This window comes from Somniosus microcephalus, chromosome 11 (genome assembly GCF_052327205.1).
Source record: "Somniosus microcephalus isolate GS21.2 chromosome 11, FLI_Smic_1.0, whole genome shotgun sequence".
In the NCBI taxonomy this organism is placed as follows: Eukaryota; Metazoa; Chordata; class Chondrichthyes; order Squaliformes; family Somniosidae; genus Somniosus; species Somniosus microcephalus.
This window is the reverse complement of record NC_140997.1, coordinates 225,552,588-225,570,764: the sequence shown is the minus strand read 5'-3', so window position 1 is coordinate 225,570,764 and position 18,177 is coordinate 225,552,588. Positions and strand designations below refer to the sequence as shown.

The 18,177-nt window shown below is 46.7% G+C and overlaps 1 protein-coding gene across 2 annotated transcripts in view; it reads right to left on the bottom strand.

Annotated features, from left to right (window-relative positions):
• Positions 1-17,840, bottom strand: part of LOC147111294 (mitochondrial carnitine/acylcarnitine carrier protein-like) — a 29,423-nt gene extending 11,583 nt beyond the window's left edge. The window contains exons 1-6 of one of the 2 annotated variants that reach the window (XM_086002055.1): positions 17,739-17,840; positions 17,459-17,619; positions 12,404-12,496; positions 8,003-8,130; positions 3,465-3,555; positions 2,325-2,442 (exon numbers count right to left, since the gene is read on the bottom strand). In XM_086002055.1, coding sequence (XP_085858181.1) covers positions 2,325-2,442; positions 3,465-3,555; positions 8,003-8,130; positions 12,404-12,496; positions 17,459-17,611 — 583 coding nt within the window. In that variant the 5' untranslated portion in view covers positions 17,612-17,619; positions 17,739-17,840. The other variant, XM_086002054.1, reaches the window with a different exon arrangement.
• Positions 17,841-18,177: the final 337 nt, after the last annotated feature.

Here is an 18,177-nt window from a genome sequence, read left to right as displayed (position 1 = left end):
TCAACAATTTCAGATCATAACCTCGGCCCCTATTACATTTATTATTTATCCACCCCTTTGCGGTTTCTCCATTCCCCCCCCCCCTTTCCTTTTATTCTCTCTCCCACATGGCAGCTGTCTCCCATTCTCCCAGCGCATTTCACACCTAATCTGAGCCGTCTTTTGTCTTCACTAGTCCGATCACCATCTCGTCTGGTTTTGAATACCTCTTAATATCTCCACTTCTTTTGTCCTGTCCCAGCCCTGCCTTTCGATCTATTTCATTTCCTTTCCAGTTTTGAAAAAGGGTTTCGACCCGAAACGTCGACTCTATTTTCTCTCCACGGATGTTGCCTGGCCTGCTGAGTTTTTCCAGCATTTTCTGTTGTTATTTTAGACTGATAATTATGCCTACAGCCAACAGGAAATAGCTGCAAAAGAACCGATTCAAAAATTGAGAGTTCAACTAGGAGCGGTTAGTTAAAAATCCATTTGTTACCCAGTAGCGAAACCCCTTTGGACTCTTCACAGAACAATGTAAATAATATAGCAATTAATGCCTTCCTGATGCAAAGTAAACAGTTTGTCTCTTAGTGCTGGTGAATATTGAGCCACTGACTTCTGCAGGAAGCAAAATCTAGTTGGAACAATCCAGTTTTAGAGATTGTTATGTTCTTATTTACATAAGAATTAGGAGCAGGAGAAGGCCATAGGGTCCCTCGAGCCTGCTCCACCATTCAATAAGATCATGGCTGATCTTCGACCTCAGCTCCACTTCCCCGCCTGATCGCCAAATCCCTTGATTCCCCGAGTGTCCAAAAATTGATCTATCTCAGCCTTGAATATACGCAAATATTGTAGATTTCCTTGTAATTCAAGATGTGATGAAGCTGGGTATTCACCACATCTCTTACTTCTCTCTCCCTTCCACCTATAACGTACAGGTTTGTAATACCAAAGATTGGCATCACCAAACTTCAACTTCTAGATTCACCTCATCTTCACTCCATCTTTCTCAACCTTTGATTGTGTCTTGTACTGTCCCCGCAACAGCCAACGGACCCGGGCGGGGGAGGGGGGCGGCGCTGGTTTTTTGAGACATTTCACAATTGGCACAAATCAAAACATTTACATCGGAACTCGAATCCGTTACTTTAGAATTGTCTTTTTCCTCAGCAAGAGCTACACATATTGGTGAGGGTTTAAAGGCTGGGTCATGGTAAAAGTTTACTGAATTACATAGGATATACCAGAAACAGGCCATTCCACCCGACCAGTCCATGCCGGTGTTTATGCTCCACTCGAGCCGCCTCCTGTCTTTCCTCATCTAACTATCAGCGTAACCCTCTATTCTCTTTTCCCTCATATGCTTCTAGCCTCCCCTTAAATGCATCTATACGTCAAGATGGCGTCCGTGGCGGTCGCAGGGTAAGCGCTCTCCCCGAGTCGGTCGGCCCACTCCCGCTACAGATGCTGTGCATCGGCGCTGATGAGTTCGGCGAGTCGGCAGGGAGGCAGCAGAAGCAGCGATGGAGGCCACGACGACCCGCTGTAGCACGGTGGCCGGCAGCTCCTTGGCGGGAGGCTCGGAGGTCGAACCGGTAGGAGTGGAGGCAGCCAGCGGACCGAGGGCGGGAAAAGCAGGCCCTGGAAGGTCGGACACCGCGGGAGGCTCGGAGGTCAGACCGGGTGGAAGGAGAGCCAGGGAGAAGCAGGCCCCGGGACGTCGGTACCACGGTGGCTGAAGATTTGTCGGGCAGGAGTGCGGGAAAAGGCGGAGCGAGGCGAGAGCGGACCCTATTGTGATGGCGTCGATGAAGATGGCTGCCGTCCTTGCGGGCTCCGTGCGTACCAGGCAGCCAAGTGTCCTTTACTGCTTGGTGCGCTCGGCTCGTTAAGAAAAAAGCATTTCACTGACTGGATTTCACTTGTTGTATTTGGTTATGTGACAAATAAAAATTGAAATACTACAGGCATTGACCCATCACCTAGTTCTCTCAAGCACTAAAACACAGAAACAAGCAAGGGCACAGAATGTGGGGGGATTCAGTGTCCAAGAGTGGCTCCAATAACCAAGTTGGCCGAGTCATGAAGGACACTGCTACCAGACTGGGACTGCATCAGGTGGTGAAGGAACCAATACGAGGGAGTAAGCTAGTTGACTTCATCTTCACCAACCTACTCAAACCCCTCTCAAAAATAATTAATTTCCCGTTACAATTCCAATTGACACATGAAGTTCAGGGTTAACTGGAGTCAAAACACCAAGAGTAGAAATGGAGAAATCTGGATCGCTCAATCGATAGATACATAGGAAAAGAACCAATGACGTTCAGTTACTGTACCTCTCATGAGGGTGAGAGCAGTCCCCTTGTAGATGCCCCTAATGCCAGACGTGCGGTAGATCTGTTTCGCGCAATCCAAAGGGCCCGCGTACTTCTTGTCACCAGTAGCAGCCTGGATCTGAAAAATTGTACAACCAGTTGTAAACATTGTTAAAAAATAAACAAGGAAAAACGTAATCCCAAGGAAACCAAACAAACAGTGGGAAAGAAGGACCACAAGACATTAACTACCACAACTCACACACACACACAAAACTCACACGAAAGAAATCGCCACTTCGGTGAGGTACCAGAGGGCCTCTGGCACCTGTGGAACATACTTCAGCATTTCTACTTCTGTACGTTTCACTTTCTGCCCATGTCCTCAGTGCATTTCAAGATGTAAAAACTTCTGTTGTGCATCTTTTTCTGCTTGCAGCATCAGACCTAAATAAAAACCTAGTATTTCTTAACTCGGCTAATACGTCCACCCCGCCCGCCCACTGTTCATTGAGAAGCAAAGGGGTGGGGGAGGGGCCTCATGACTGGGGGCTAAATGAAGGAAGATCACATTTCAAACAGCCACTTTAGAGTGAATATTTTTTTTTAATAATCGATTTTCCTAAAATTAGATACAGGATATATTTTTGGCTAGTCTTTCAATAATACAGGAAACTCTTTGGTATCCGGCACCGACGGGACCGGGATGGTGCCGGTTGATTAAAAATTCCGGATGACGGAGAGGGTTATCTACCGAGGCTATTTTTAAACAAACAAAAATAAAAAATTCAAGAAATGTGCAGTATACAGTAATTGGGTACTCACCTACAGAATGTTGTGTTAAATGGATGGTGGAAGAAGCTTGATTAGGTACCGTACTGCCAGTTGAGGGTAATCAATAACTCTTTCATGACTGCCGACAGCGCCAAGCCGCCGAGTAGTGGCAGTTTGGAGAACTACCCCCACTGACTAACTCGGCCACCGCGGGAGACTCGGACTCGGCAACATTGCCGGTTATTGAGGTGTTGTTTTTGGGAGTATGAATTTTGCCGGTTAATATAGAATTCCAGATATTTAGGTGCTGTTTAAACGAGAGTTTCCTGTATAGCCTTTTTAGGCCTTCGCCTTGGAGTGTTCCTTTGACTAGTAACCAATTCATACCTGTAGAAGACACTTGATCCTTTCTCCTGGTGCCATGATCGTAGTGGTGAAAACCCCAGACAGCATCCCTGCAGCAAACAGCTGTGGATACCTGTCCAGTAAAACACAAATGGGGAGACCCACAGTCACTCCGAATCACTTAGGTTAGAATATCACTGAGATTTCCAAAGAGAGAGAGAGACAGAGCATGGCTCGGCTGTGATTCCTGCCATGGCCGAAAAGCCTGTTGACGCTCAAGGTCCAGGCCCTCACACGAAGAACGGTCATTTGGGTGAAGTACCCGTCGGGATTTTGCCTGTTAAGTACCGGTTAGAAGGCTGGAGATGTCGGTTTCAGTGGACTGAAAAGCAAAGACAGTGTTTTAAGCTGATCAGGAGATTCAGCAAAGGCCTCAAACTGTTTTTGTGCGCTCAGCCTCGAGAACTTGAGATATCTATGGGCGTGTTTTGACCATCAAGTCGAGAAGCTATGGCTTCAGATAGTGACTCCCTCAAGGGCAGCTGTGTGACATCCTTGTCGAGGGCCTTTTATACCTGTAACGGTCTTCAGTTGAATGACGTGACGTGACCGTTCAATCCAGGCGAAGGCTTGAGAAGTGACTTGTTGAAACTGACGTTATTGCAGCTAATTGGAGGAGGTAATGTGGAAGCATGCAGATTTTAAAATGTGGGTGATTAGAACAGAATTCTTCAGAATTTGACATGGCCTGATCAGCCATTCCCCTCGAGCTCGAGAACTACAATGTGCGAGTTCTCCGGTAAATTTTATCATTGCAAGTGTGCTCTTAAGCATATGTGCAATTATTATTACGGAGTGACTGCTGCCAACGAACTGGAAGCTGCGCAGAGGCGTTCTATGCACGCACGGCTTGCAGTCCGCTACGTCACATGTGTGCGACCCGATTGAAAACATTTGCGCATGTCAGTCTGTCGATTTCTACCTCTCCTCACTCCTCCTTCCCTCACTCTCCAGGCCTATCATGCATCGCGACTGTTCGGAACAAACGAACCTTTCGTCACACGCGTGATATCGCAACGAACCGGAAGTGCGCAGGCGCAGAACGCTTCTAAATTCGTTGGCAGCAGTCGCGTCCGAAGAGTTATCATTGTGTGCTTAATTCCTACGAAAGCCAATAAATGTGTTTTAACCCTGTTATTTTGAGGAGTAACTTGTAGGATCACCCATTCCCTGATGAGAGCCCCAGCAAGAAATCAACACCTTCTGGAGGGAAGAGGAGAAATTGGTTAGTGGGTGGTTTGGGGGGGGGGGGGGAAGTAAAAAGGTGGGCGACAAAAAGGAAGACATTTTAAAAAAACTTGCTTAGTTTCTAGCACATACACAATGGGCCAAATGGCCTCTTGTGCTGCAAATTTCTAGGATTCTAGACCAACCCAACCTGCCTAATGCAGCAGAAAACCAGATGCTTTGTCTGTTAATATCTGCAGACAACATGTCCTATTCTGTATTCTTCTACACTGTTAAGTTGTTCTCGTAATGTCAGGTATGATTTGTATTAAGACGATATTTGTGTCTGCAATGTACTAATCAGGCACAGTATTTTCGTGGGGGGTGGGTGTTGTTGGAAGATCGCTGAAGCCTCAGTGGCAGCCACTGCTTTATAATCTTTCAGATAATAGTTCCGTACACAGTGACAGTCCACTGCTGCTTGGATCAGAACAGCAAAACTTGCAAGTTATTTGGAAATCCACACTTACAGCACAGTGGGATAAAAAGATATACACAGTTATAAGCACCAAAACGCCAAGAGCTTGCTGGCCGACAGTGACCTCTCACGGAATGGTCAGTCGGGAGTGAATCAGAATAAAACTCAGGCGTGCCTCACTGGCCCCATCTCTACATTAGTGAGTGAATCCCCTGTGAGAGAGCTCGCTGATACTTTTTGCTGAGTTAACAATTACCTGCAGTGAGCACTTGCTGTGACTGCCAAGGCCCAGTAATACATCCTGTAGTTCAGCAAACTGTTCAATTGGTAATATAGTTACGTTATGGGGAGGGAGGAGGCAGAAGTTGCTCCCACATTTGCTCTTTAGGTCCAACCAAGAAACATTTTTGATTTATTTTGTCTGGTGTTCTCCCACATTTTTAAAGTTAATTTTTTTCTAGACCATTCGACGTGCCCCATCAGCAGGGACAAGGAGGTAACCCGTTCCTAACTCTGTATTTAAGGCCCAGTCGATTTGGCTGTTCAAATGGGAGCAAAAATCACCCACTATAAACAAATCTGTCCTCGCCAGCTGTGGGGAAAATCCTGGGCCCACTCAGCTCTCTTCCTCTTGTGCACAGGAAGGTTCGGGAACCCTTAGGCAAAAGCCATGTGCTGAGGCTGAGGGGAGTCTTAATTGAGGTGTATAAAATGATGAGGGGCCTTGACAGGGTGGATAGGAAGGAACTATTTCCCTTTAGCAGAGAGGTCAATAACCAAGGGGCATAGCTTTAAAGTAATTGGTGGAAGGATTAGAGGGGAGTTGAGGAGAACTTTTTTCACCCAGAGGGTGGTGGGGGTCTGGAACTCACTGCCTGAAAGGGTGGTAGAGGCAGAAACCCTCATCACATTTAAAAAGTACATAATATGCACTTGAAGTATTGTGTGCAGTTTTGGTCGCCTTATCTGAGGAAGGATGTTCTCGCCACGGAGGGAGAGCAGCGAAAATTCACCAGACTGATACCTGGGATGGCAGGAATGACGTATGAGGAGAGATTGGGTCGATTGGGCTTGTACTCGCTGGAGTTTAGAAGAATGAGAGGGGATCTCATTGAAACATATAAAATTCTAACAGGACAAGACAGACTAGATGCAGGAAGGATGTTCCCGATGGCGGGGGAGTCCAGAACCAGGGGTCACAGTCTAAGGATAAGGGGTAAGCCATTTAGGGCAGAGATGAGGAGGAATTTCTTCACCCAGAGAGTGGTGAACCTGTGGAATTCTCTACCACACAAGGCAGTTGAGGCCAATTCATTAAATATATTCAAGAAGGAGTTAGATATATTTCTTAAGGCTAAAGGGATCAAGGGATATGGGGAGAAGGCAGGGACCGGGTACGGAATTTGGATGATCAGCCATGATCTCATTAAATGGCAGAGCAGGCTCGAGGGGCCGAATGGCCTACTCCTGCTCCTATCTTCTATGTTTCTATAAAGTGCCGTAACCTACAGGGCTACGGATCAAGGGCTGGAAAGTGGGATTAGGCTGGATAGCTCGGCCAGCACAGATACGATGGACCGAGTGGCCTCCCTCTGTGCTGTAAATTTCTATGATTCTATGTCCTACCACACTGAAATCCCACCAACAGTTATCCTTTATATTTCCTTAATTCCTCTTGAAAGCACAGATTCTTGCTGGGAGTACTTTTGCAGCCACTGGCAACTCTACAGTAGCTGGCCTAAATGTCCAATCTTCACAGGCGAAGCTATTCAACTGACTGGGGAATCACAGCCAAGTCTGATCTTGGTCTCGCCTCACTTCCACAGGCAGCACGAGACAGTGATCAGGAACAGGAACCATGCTCACTAATAACCCTCCCCGGGAGACAACAGCCTTGCAGGACAGCAGAGGGCAAGACAGTATAAACACGGGAGGGTGATGCACTAATGGCCAGTTTGGCCTCACTCTCTCAAAACCTGGATTGAGGTGTTAAAGTGCCGATAGTCATCATTATAGGCAGCTCAAACGCATCACCGGCAGACACATGGAAACAGATGGTCTTAGCATGCTCTTGTCCTTGGAATAAGAAATGGTGTGGGAAGACCCAAAGGGGATATAAAGCACATTCAATTTTTTTAAAATTAATTTCCTCCTCCTCTGTGCCCACCTACCTGTTGGGCACCATAATGAAAAGACAGACTTGCACGACCACCAGATGTCCCAAAGCGCTTTACAGCCAATTAAGTACTTTTGGAAGTGTAGTCACTGTTGTAATGTAGGAAACACGGCAACCAATTTGCACACAGCAAACTCCCACAAACAGCAATGTTATAATGACCAGATCATCTGTTTTGGTTATGTTGGTTGAGGGAATAAATATTGGCCAGGACACCGGGGAGAACTCCCCTGCTCTTCTTCGAAATAGCGCCATGGGATCTTTTACGCACACCTGAGAGCAGACAGGGCCTCGGTTTAACATCTCATCCGAAAGACAGCACCTCCGACAGTACAGCACTCCCTCAACACCGCACTGGGAGGGTCAGCCTAGATTTATGTGCTCAAGTATCTGGAGTGGGACTTGAACCCAGAACCTTCTGACTCAGAGGCGAGAGTGCGACCCACTGAGGCACAGCAGACACTATCAAAATGTCTTCTAACCTGATATCCACTAGGAAATAGGGTGTCTCTCAGAATCTGCCGCTCCACTGATTGCACATTGCTCTTACCCTGCAGATAGTTTAGCATTTTTCTGGTTTCCTCTCTGGAGTTGAATTTCACCCATTTCTGTTAATTTGTTTCATCAACAATAACAGAAACTGTAGGAAGCTACAAACAATTAAAAAAGGCTTGCGCTTCAGTCTCCAAGATTACTCACGTGAGGACATCGTCGGGCTTTTTCTGCTGTAGTTTTTTGCCCAAGCCAAAGCCAAAGAAACAGACAGCAAACATAGGTGCCACGCCAACAATTGGGGCGGCCATTCCCTTGTATAAACCTCGGATACCCTAAAAGGAGAATGTCACAGGACTCAATTAACAGACTGCAGCAATTTCATTTGAAGCTGAAAAATTTCCACTCAAAATAATTCTCTGACATTTTTTCCCTCAAAGGAGGATCTGCATAGTTGTCAACAGGCATATCTCACAATATGTATGAGATATATGATTTTCGGTCACACTTTTGTATCAAGATTTAACATTGAAACTACTTATGTAAACATTTATAATGGAAATCATGTACAGTACGTAAACAGCTGCCTGTAACGATGCAACTGCAGGCTTTGGTCAGTAGGGGGCATTGTGGAATGAGCTTCTGAAGTCCCTCCATTGCCAACTTGTATATAAAAATAATATATTCATCAACTAACCATATTTAGTATATTCGGGGAGAAAAATCACACTTAAGCCAGTACACTTCAATGCTGTAGGATACTCATATCTGTTACCACAAATTGATTCCATGCTACCATCACCAGTGATAAATCTGCAACTACCAATGCTTCAACCTACTGTTATTAAGTTCAAAATGCTCAGGTTCGAAGGTCAGCTCAATTTCCCCCCAGTTTAAGTGGACAAGGGAGGAAAGTTTCATATGCTCGCCTTGATAACTCACTGAAATCAATTAAAGTTCATTGAAATGTTAGTGTCAACGTCACTCTTTCAAACTCTTACCCTCCTCCCTCCTGATCTAATTTTTCCTAAATAGGAATTCCTGTATGTTACAAAGATTCATTACTGTAACACAAAGTGGGATACACTGCAGGTATACGAACAGCAACGCACAGCGCCTAAGTGCAACAAATCCAGAATCGACTACCTCACCTGCAACAATGCTGCAATCATTGGCCATGTTGTCTTCACCTCGTGATTAATTTGCTAAATAATACCCTCACTGACATCCCTACCTCCGCCGTTTGTAAAAACTAATCCAGAGCCCCGAGTCCTCGAGTTCAATCCAATGCACCAAACACCCTGACTCTCACTAAGCTCCAGGTTCCTTGTATCCCAGCCAATCTGTTTCAAGACCCCATCTTCAAACCCCTCCACACCCTTGTGCTAACTGATCTAGGAAATCTTCCCCAGCCCAGTGACTGTTCCTTTGATTTTAGATTGCTGCTCATTCTCTGCTCCACCATTGGAGACTGATCATTCAGCACTTGCACTCTGGAATTCTCCTCCACAATTACTTTGCCTTACCACTTCGCTTCGCCAACTTTAAAAAAAAAGTCTCCTAAAAACTAATCTCTTTGCACATTTGGTCTCTTTGTCCTCCTCTTGGCCCCCAGTTCCTTCCCTCTTCTTGGTGCCCAGCTCTTCCCCTGGTAATGTGTCCCGAGACATTTGTCTGCATGAGGAGCACTATATACAGTACATGTAAGTTGTAGCTTGTTGTATCTAATGCGAGTTTACAACTGAAGCGTCAATGGAGTTGTGTTCAGATTAAGCTATTTTAGTCTATTTGGTTCGGTGCTGGGCTCTTCATTCTTATGTCATTTTAACAGTGGAAGATCATTCTTTATAAATGGAGTTAAGGTACAGATCAGCCATGATCTCACTGAATGGCGGAACAGGCTCGAGGGGCTGAATGGACTCCTCCTGTTCCTGTGGGGGTTTTTTTTTACGTTCCTACGACCATCAAGACTATTATTTTTCTTTTCTCATTCGTCAAGGGTCTGTTTTTCTCGTACTGGTTATTTTCTATTTTCAATCAGTGAAATCATATTGTGCAAAAAACCTTTCTCCCCAATTACACTCCTTGATAAAACTGCTGTGGCCACAGTTAGTTCCTGCACTCTATGGAGTCAGCACAAACTTGCCATTCTCGCTGAGCAATGTTTAACCTCTCACCTACATTCCAGTTTGTATACTTTTACATCATCTCATGCAAGACAGCAACCACTGCTGAATATTTACACTAGGGCCAGAAAGTTAGAAAAGATCACAGCACAAAAGCGGTGAGTCACTTCAATTTTACGAGTCTCTTTTTTTCTCCCACCCTTAAAAAAATTGAAATTGTTTGCGAATTAGCTTTTTAAAAAAAAAACCTAATTCTTGTGGTCAAATGCTGCCATTTTAAAAACTTTCAGGCCCCCGTTTTTCTTTCTCGATTTGAGTGGATTTGTGGCTCTGTAGCCGAGAGGGCAGATGGACAGCCTTTTCCCAGATTTCTACCAATGCTGGTCAATGACTCGGAGGCACAAGGTTCCAACTGGACAGGACAGTCCCGTCGAATTCCGGCCCCGCCGAACCCTCAGCTTCAGCTTGAGGGCTCTCACCTCTAAAGTTCAAATCAGGAACCAAACTAAATTTTAGGAATCAAATCGGCGTTCTCCCAATGTTGTCCATTTGGTGCTTTCATCCTTAATCCAAAAACCTGTGAGGGACAACACTGAGAGACCTGCCAAATAACACACCAGAGAAGCCATGGTAAGAAACAGTACTGATCAGCAATCAGCTTAATGGGGTACAGAAATGGTGTACAGTAGGTTAGTGATTTGTTTTTATTATTGCTTTTGGGAGCTGGGTGACTTTTGAAAGGCCGCATTTACTGCCCATCCCTCATTGCCCAATGAGACTAAGAGTCAACCACATAGTGGGACTGGACTAGCAACCCAAAGGCACCCCATCCGCCACCTTAAACATTCACTCCCTCCACCACCGGCGTACCATGGCTGCAGTGTGTACCATCTACAAGATGCACTGCAGCAACTCGCCAAGGTTTCTTCAGCAGCACCTCCCAAACCCGCGACCTCTTCCACCTAGAAGGACAAGGGCAGCAGGCGCATGGGAACACCATCACCTCCAAGTTCCCCTCCAAGTCACACACCATCCTGACTTGGAAGTATATCGGCCATTCCTTCATCGTCGCTGGGTCAAAATCCTGGAACTCCCTCCCTAACAGCACTGTGGGAGCACCTTCACCACACGGACTGCAGCGGTTCAAGAAGGCGGCTCACCACCACCTTCTCAAGGGCAACTAGGGATGGGCAATAAATGCCGGCCTTGCCAGTGACGCCCAGATCTCATAAGTGAATAAAAAAAGAGTTCAAATCCCACCATGGCAAATTGTGGAAAACAACCCAAGTGGTTCACTAATGTCCTTCGGGGAAGGAAGCCCAACATTCCTCTGAAGTGGCCTAGGGATAGACAATAAATGCAGCCCTGCCCGCTGACAATTTTATTAAAAAAACACTTTTCAGAACATCGACAACAAGATACAGAATGTTAGCTGCAGTCCCCAAAGAGACCCATCTCCCCTGCTGTCAAACGTACAGACTTCAGGCCTGTTTCCCACATCTCTGCTAATGTGCACGTGAGATGCAGTGCGAGAATGGTCCGTGGTGGGTTTGTTCCGTGGCCTGGCCTGGCCTGCCCTGCGTGTACCAGCTGCTGGTTGCAGCATAGTTCGGGTCGTTGACAGGAGCCCAATTTCTACGACTCTGTGGATCAACACACTGCAGCTGCACCATGTTGACCGGCCTTCTTCCACCAGACTCCTGGGCCACTCCAGCCAGGTTTTCATGTTCCCTCCTCGCCAACTTAGCCAACCTGTTTGAACCAGCCACACATTCGCTCAGTCTCATAGGTCTTCTAGTTCTCTCATCATGCCTCCTTTTGTCTTGCACTGTTATCACTTCTGTCATTTAATCATCTCCTATTCGTTAACTCATCACTTCATAGCTCTCATTCCTTTTCTTTTAAGGATGTTGTTCCCCCCCCCCCCGCCAGATTTCCAGCATCTGCAGTGTTTTTTCCCCAGTTGCACCGTGTGTTGTGGCATTTAGAAGGCGTTAAAGATGCCTTATTTTAAACAAAGGTTTACAGAAAGACACATCCACTTACTAAAACAACTTTTGTGAAATTGTGAGGAGATTGGGTGACCTCTACTCCCATTTTTTTTCCCCAGACAGCAGGTGCTGGTGATGATTCTGCTGTTGCCATTTACACCTCCTCTAGGCCCAACTTTTGTTTCTTTACTTGTCCCATTATCACCCCCTTTCACCATCATCTCTCTTACCATTTAATCTCTCCTGCCTTCCATCCTATCACAGACCTTCCCTTTTGTTCTTTCCTCCCCTCCCTCTTTCCCTGCCCCCTGCACTTGCTTAAAACCTGTTACATCTCTAACTTTTGCCATTTCTGACAAAAGGTCATCGACCTGAAACGGTAACTCTCTTCCTCTCTCCACAGATGCTACCTGGCCTGTTGAGTGTTTCCAGCATTTTTACTTTTTTTAATTTGTGAAATTCTCTTACTTAACAAGCAGTGCATGTGTTACCTCTCCAACCAGGGTCTTGCGGAAGCAGTCGAACGTCCCTTTGAACTTGGGACGTTGGCCAGGGAAGGGCTTTGGTTGTGTCTGTAACCGCACCTAAACAGGGAGCAACCATGAGAAGGAAGCGATTAAGTTTCACTTCAGAGACATCTTTAGCTGATCTTACAGAACAGAAAAAGGGCAAAAACTCCAAAACAATCCAGAAGTGCTTGGGCACTCCAAACTTCCTTTTGTGCTTTAGTTATCACGACCCAACTTCAAACTGAGAAAATTAATTTTCACTTGTTTCTTCCCCAGTATGTGCTCTGACGAAACATAGAAGATAGGAGCAGGAGTAGGCCATTCAGCCCATCGAGCCCGCTCCGCCATTCAATGAGATCATGGCTGATCATCCAAATTCAGTACCCTGTCCCTGCTTTCTCCCCATACCCCTTGATCCCTTTAGCCTTAAGAAATATATCCAACTCCTTGAATATATTTAATGAATTGGCCTCAACTGCCTTCTGTGGGAGAGAATTCCACAGGTTCACCACTCTCTGGGTGAAGAAATTCCTCCGCATCCTCATCTCTGTCCTAAATGGCTTACCCCTTATCCTTAGACTGTGACCCCTGGTTCTGGACTCCCCAGCCATCGGGAACATCCTTCCTGCATCTAGTCTGTCCAGTCCTGTCAGAATTTTATAAGTTTCAATGAGATCCCCTCTCATTCTTCTAAACTCCAGCGAGTATAAGCCCAATCAACCCAATCTCTCCTCATACATCATTCCTGCCATCCCAGGTATCAGTCTGGTGAATCTTCGCTGCACTCCCTCCATGGCAAGAACATCCTTCCTCAGATAAGGTGACCAAAACTGCACACAATACTCAAGATGTGGTCTCACTAAGGCCCTGTACAACTGCACGAACACACTGTAATTGAAGATACTGGGGGGGGGGGGGAAGGGGGGAAAGAAACAGCAAAATAATTTCAACTGAGCTCCAACAAAACTGCCCTTAACTGGCATTAAATCGGCAGCTCTCAAACAGCCAATGTGGCAAATAGAAAAATGTTACTAAGACAGCAAGCGTGCTCTTCTGAAGTTGGGGCTGAAGAGGGTGGAGGTTGGCACTGCATCTAACCTATACTGTAGGCGATGCCAGAGAGCTCGATGCTGATACTGAAATAGGAACTGGCTTGCCTTCTCCATCAGTAACGTCCTTCACCTTGAAGGACACAAAAAAAAAACACCCGAGCCAAAAGTTGTTCTATTTTTAAAGGAGGCGGTCGGGGGGGGGGGGGGGGGAGGAGAAGAGGAAAGGGACATTTTATAATTGTACTTATTGAATGGGCTCGAGGGGCTGAGTGGCCCACTCATGTTCCTACCATGACAATGCAAGGCACAGTGAAACTACAGCAAAGCAAAAGTGATGGTAAAACTGCACCCATTTAACCCCTCCATTTCTTCTCCATTTTTTAAGAACACATTGGCCTAGAAATTCATTAAGGCGGTGCCAGCTTTGCGGCCAGTTACCGCCTAAAGAGGGCTTCTGCGCCAAAAAGGAGTTTGCGCTGATATTCAGCGCAGCGGTATTGGCGGCGGTAGCCGTTAGCGCTGCGCCGGCACCGATGACGTCATCGGTGTGCGCAGTGCCCCGGTTCCGCCCCGAAACCGGCCCGATCCCCATATTTAGTTGCAGCCGCCTCCTCCGCAGCGGCCGCAAACAGCGACCAGAAAACGGGGCCGTACTGTAGCCTTAGTGGGGCGCTTTAAGGTGGAGATGCGGCCGGCCGCTTTTTCGGCGGCCGCCTGCCCGCACCTTCTTCCCCGGCCTCCTCCACCCCCCCCCCCCCCCCCGCGGCATTGCCGGCTGCTTTCCGCGAACCCGGCACTTCTCCGTGGTGCCAGGCTCATTTGCCGGCACTATCCACTATCCAGCGGCGATCTCCCTGTTGCAGGCAGCTCCCCCTTAAGAGGAGGAGGCCTGCAGTACCGCAGCCTGCCGCGCCGCAGCGGCTGGCGCAGCGGCGCCAAGAGCGCTGAAATTCAGTTTCAGCGCCCCAAACGGAGGCGGGCACACCCTGGAATAGCGCCCGGTTCCGAATTGGGGCGCAAAAACTGAATATCTGACGATCGCAAATGGCTCCCCGCCCAGCGCTAACTTTTGGGCGCTAGCCAGCTGGCGGGGCCATAGTGAATTTCTAGGCCATTGTCTCCTAATGGGATACAGTCCCACAGACACCAGCAGCTCTCAGTACTTCAGTCAAATGGTAATTCTCTTTGTGTGAGTCTAGGCAGTCAATGTTGGTCGGCTATTGAACTATCGGATGTATCATGCCAACTCTGATTCTGTCATCCAACAGGGAGAAAAACGTTTTAATTTATTTTCTTGTATAATTGCCATGCATAGCTGAGCAACAAAGGATCTGCATAGTGATAAAAACATAGGTTTCAGAGCCTAAGGTTGCAGTTATCAGCTTCAGAACCTCCCAGGCTTAAATCAAGAGCCAACTCTCCCAACAATGCCTCACATTTAAAATAGTCATCCTTGTGTTCAAATCCCTGCTTCGGTTTGCTGTCCAATGACCCTCCCCCTTGCTGGAAAGCGGAGACAAGGCAATGACTGGATGGGGCGCCCCCTCCCACAGTCGAATAGCCGACTCGCGCATGCCGATTGCAGTCTGTGCTCTCGGGAGCAGAGGGGAGACTCATCCAGTGCATGAGCAAAGCTCGCGCTCAACCCCTAAATGGATTGGGGTACGGGGCGAGAGGGCTCCCGCTCAGGTGGAATATAACAGATCTCACGGCCACTATTTCGAAGAAGAGCAAAGGGAGTTCTTCCCGTTGTCCTGGACCTAATAGTTATCCCTCGACCAACATCACTGTTAAAAACAAAAGATGATCTGGTCATGATCACATTGCTGTTTTTGGGAGCTTGCTGTGCGCAAATTGGCTGCTGCGTTTCCTTACATTACAACAGTAACTACCCTTCAAAAAGTACTTCATTGGCTGTGACGTCCGTTGGTCGTGAAAGGCGCTATACAAATTCAAGTTCTTTCTTTATGGCCTTGTCCCATCCTATCACTGTAACCTCCTCCAGCCCTACAAACCTCCAAGAACTCTGCGTTCCACCAATTTTTGGCCTCATGCGCACCCCCGACTTCCTTGGTGGGGCAATTAAAATCGGGGATGCGCAAGAGCCCAGAATTGGAGGAGCGCAGAGATCTCGGAGGGTTATAGGTGACAGGGAAGGGCGAGGGCCATGGAGTGTTGCCGGACCGGAACTTGGCGAGAGTTAGGATACGGGCAGCAGGACCTTAAAAAAAAGGGGTGGGGAGTAGTTGAGGAGAACAACATAGATGTATTTAAGAGGAAAGCTAGATAAACACGAGGGAGAAAGGCATAGAAGGATATGCTGATAGGATGAGATGAAGTAGGGTGGGAGGAGGCTCGTGTGGAGCACAAACACCGACACAGACCAGTTGGGCCTCTGTCTATGCTGTAAATTCTATGAAATGTAATATGAAATAATCAAGCTCAGCAGTTTGTGATTTTTATGAGGAAAAAAAAGGGCATAATCTGAGGAATGCGATTCCCAAAAAAACCCAGCAAAAATCCCACACTCCCATGCAATAAAACAGATGGAGAAATTATGCAAGAAAATGTTAAAGGAAAAGACTTGCATTTATATAGTGTCTTTCACGACCACCGCAGCATCCCAAAGCGCTTTGTAGCCAATGAAGTCCTTTTTGAAGTGTAGTCGCTGTTGTAATGTGGGAAAACGTGGCAGTCAATCTGCGCACAGCAAGCTCCCACAGACAGCAATGTGATAGTGACCAGATCATCTGTGTTAGTGATGTTGGCTGAGGGATAAATATTGGCCCCAGGACACCAGGGATAACTCCCCTGCTCTTCTTCAAAATAGTGCCATGGGATCTTTTACATCCACCTGAGAGAGCAGACGGGGCCTCGGCTTAACGTCTCATCCGAAAGACGGGAAAAAATATATACAAATAAATAAATATAGATAAATAAAAATATATAGTAGAGTATATATTATGCATAAAATATAATGTGCAACATTTAAAAATAATTAACTGTTAACTATAATTTTTAAGTTGCATTAGTTAATTTAGTAATGTGTTTTTGTTATGCTGATTGTGTCAGCCGTGGCTCAGTGGGTAGCACCCTCGCCTCAGTCAGAAGGTTGTGGGTTCGAGTCCCACTCCAGAGACTCGAGCACAAAAATCTAGGCTGACACTCCAGTGGAGAGCTGAGGGAGTGCCGCACTGTCGGAGGTGCCGTCTTTCGGATGAGACTTTAAACCGAGGCCCCGTCCACCCTCTCAGGTGGATGTAAAAGATTCCATGGCACTATTTCAAAGAAGAGCAGGGGAGCTCTCCCCGATGTCGTAGCCAAATATTTATCCCTCAATCAACATCACTTTAACAAAAAAAACAGATTATCTGGTCATTTTCATATTGCTGTTTGTGGGAGCTTGCTGTGAGCAAATTGGCTGCTGTGTTTCCTACATTACAACAATGACTACACTTCAAAAAGTACTTCATTGGCTGTAAGGTGCTTTGAGATGTCCGGTGTTCGTGAAGGGCGCTATAGAAATGCAAGTCTTTCTTTCCAGTAGAATTTAAGTTGCATTAGTTACTTTAGTAGAATTTAAGTTGCATTAGTTAACTTAATTAGAATTTAAGTTGCATTAGTTAACTTAATTAGAATTTAAGTTGCATTAGTTAACTTAATTAGAATTTAAGTTGCATTAGTTACTTCAGTAGAATTTAAGTTGCATTAGTTACTTTAGTAGAATTTAAGTTGCATTAGTTACTTTAGTAGAATTTAAGTTGCATTGGTTAACTTAGTTAGAATTTAAGTTGCATTAGTTAATTTAGTTAGTAGAATTTAAGTTGCATTAGTTAATTTAGTAGAATTTAAGTTGCATTAGTTAATTTAACTTGAGACAGTATCTCCCTCAGGGTGGCATAGCCCTGATGCAGACTTGACCTGCTGCCTGAGAGGGGAGGGAGGGAGCACTGCCCCATCCCCGGGCCTGCCTGGGGTTCCTTACTTTGATGGTGTCCAGCGGGTGTCCGGCGAACACCAGGCACACCCCGCCAAAGCCGCCGGCGAAGAAATTCTTGACGGGGTTGACGGCCTGCTGCGGCGGCCTGTTGATCTTCTTCGCCGGTGCCGGTGCCGCCGCCGCCGCCGCCGACGACATTTTCCGACCTGAAGGGAGGGAGACAGAGAGAGACATCAAACCGGCAGCAACCCAGCTCAACCTTTGCCCTACATCAGGGAGGGAAGGAGGAGCTCCGCGGACCGCTTTCCGTGGGGGACACACCCACCTCAGCCGCGTCAAACTGACGCGCGGGGCACCCACCAAATACCGCCCCACGAGCGGCGTATTCCAGGGCTGGACAAATCACTCATTGACGTTGGATTGCCCCAGAGAGACAAATTTGCATCTGCCTCTTAAAAAAGAAAAAGGCTTGTATTTATATAAGCGTGTCCTAACTCGCACCAAGTCCCTTTCACCCATTGCCCCTTGTGCTCGCTGACCTACATTGGCTTCCCGTTAAGCAATTTTAAAATTTTTATCCTCGTTTTCAAATCCCTCCATGGCCTTGCTCCTTCCTATCTCTGTGATCTCCTTCAGACCCGAGATATCTGCGCTCCTCTAATACTGCTTTCTAGAGCGCCCCTGGTTATAATCGCTCAACCATTGGTGACCGTGCCTTCTGTTGCCCCGGCACTAAGCTCTGGAATTCCCTGCCTAAACCTCTC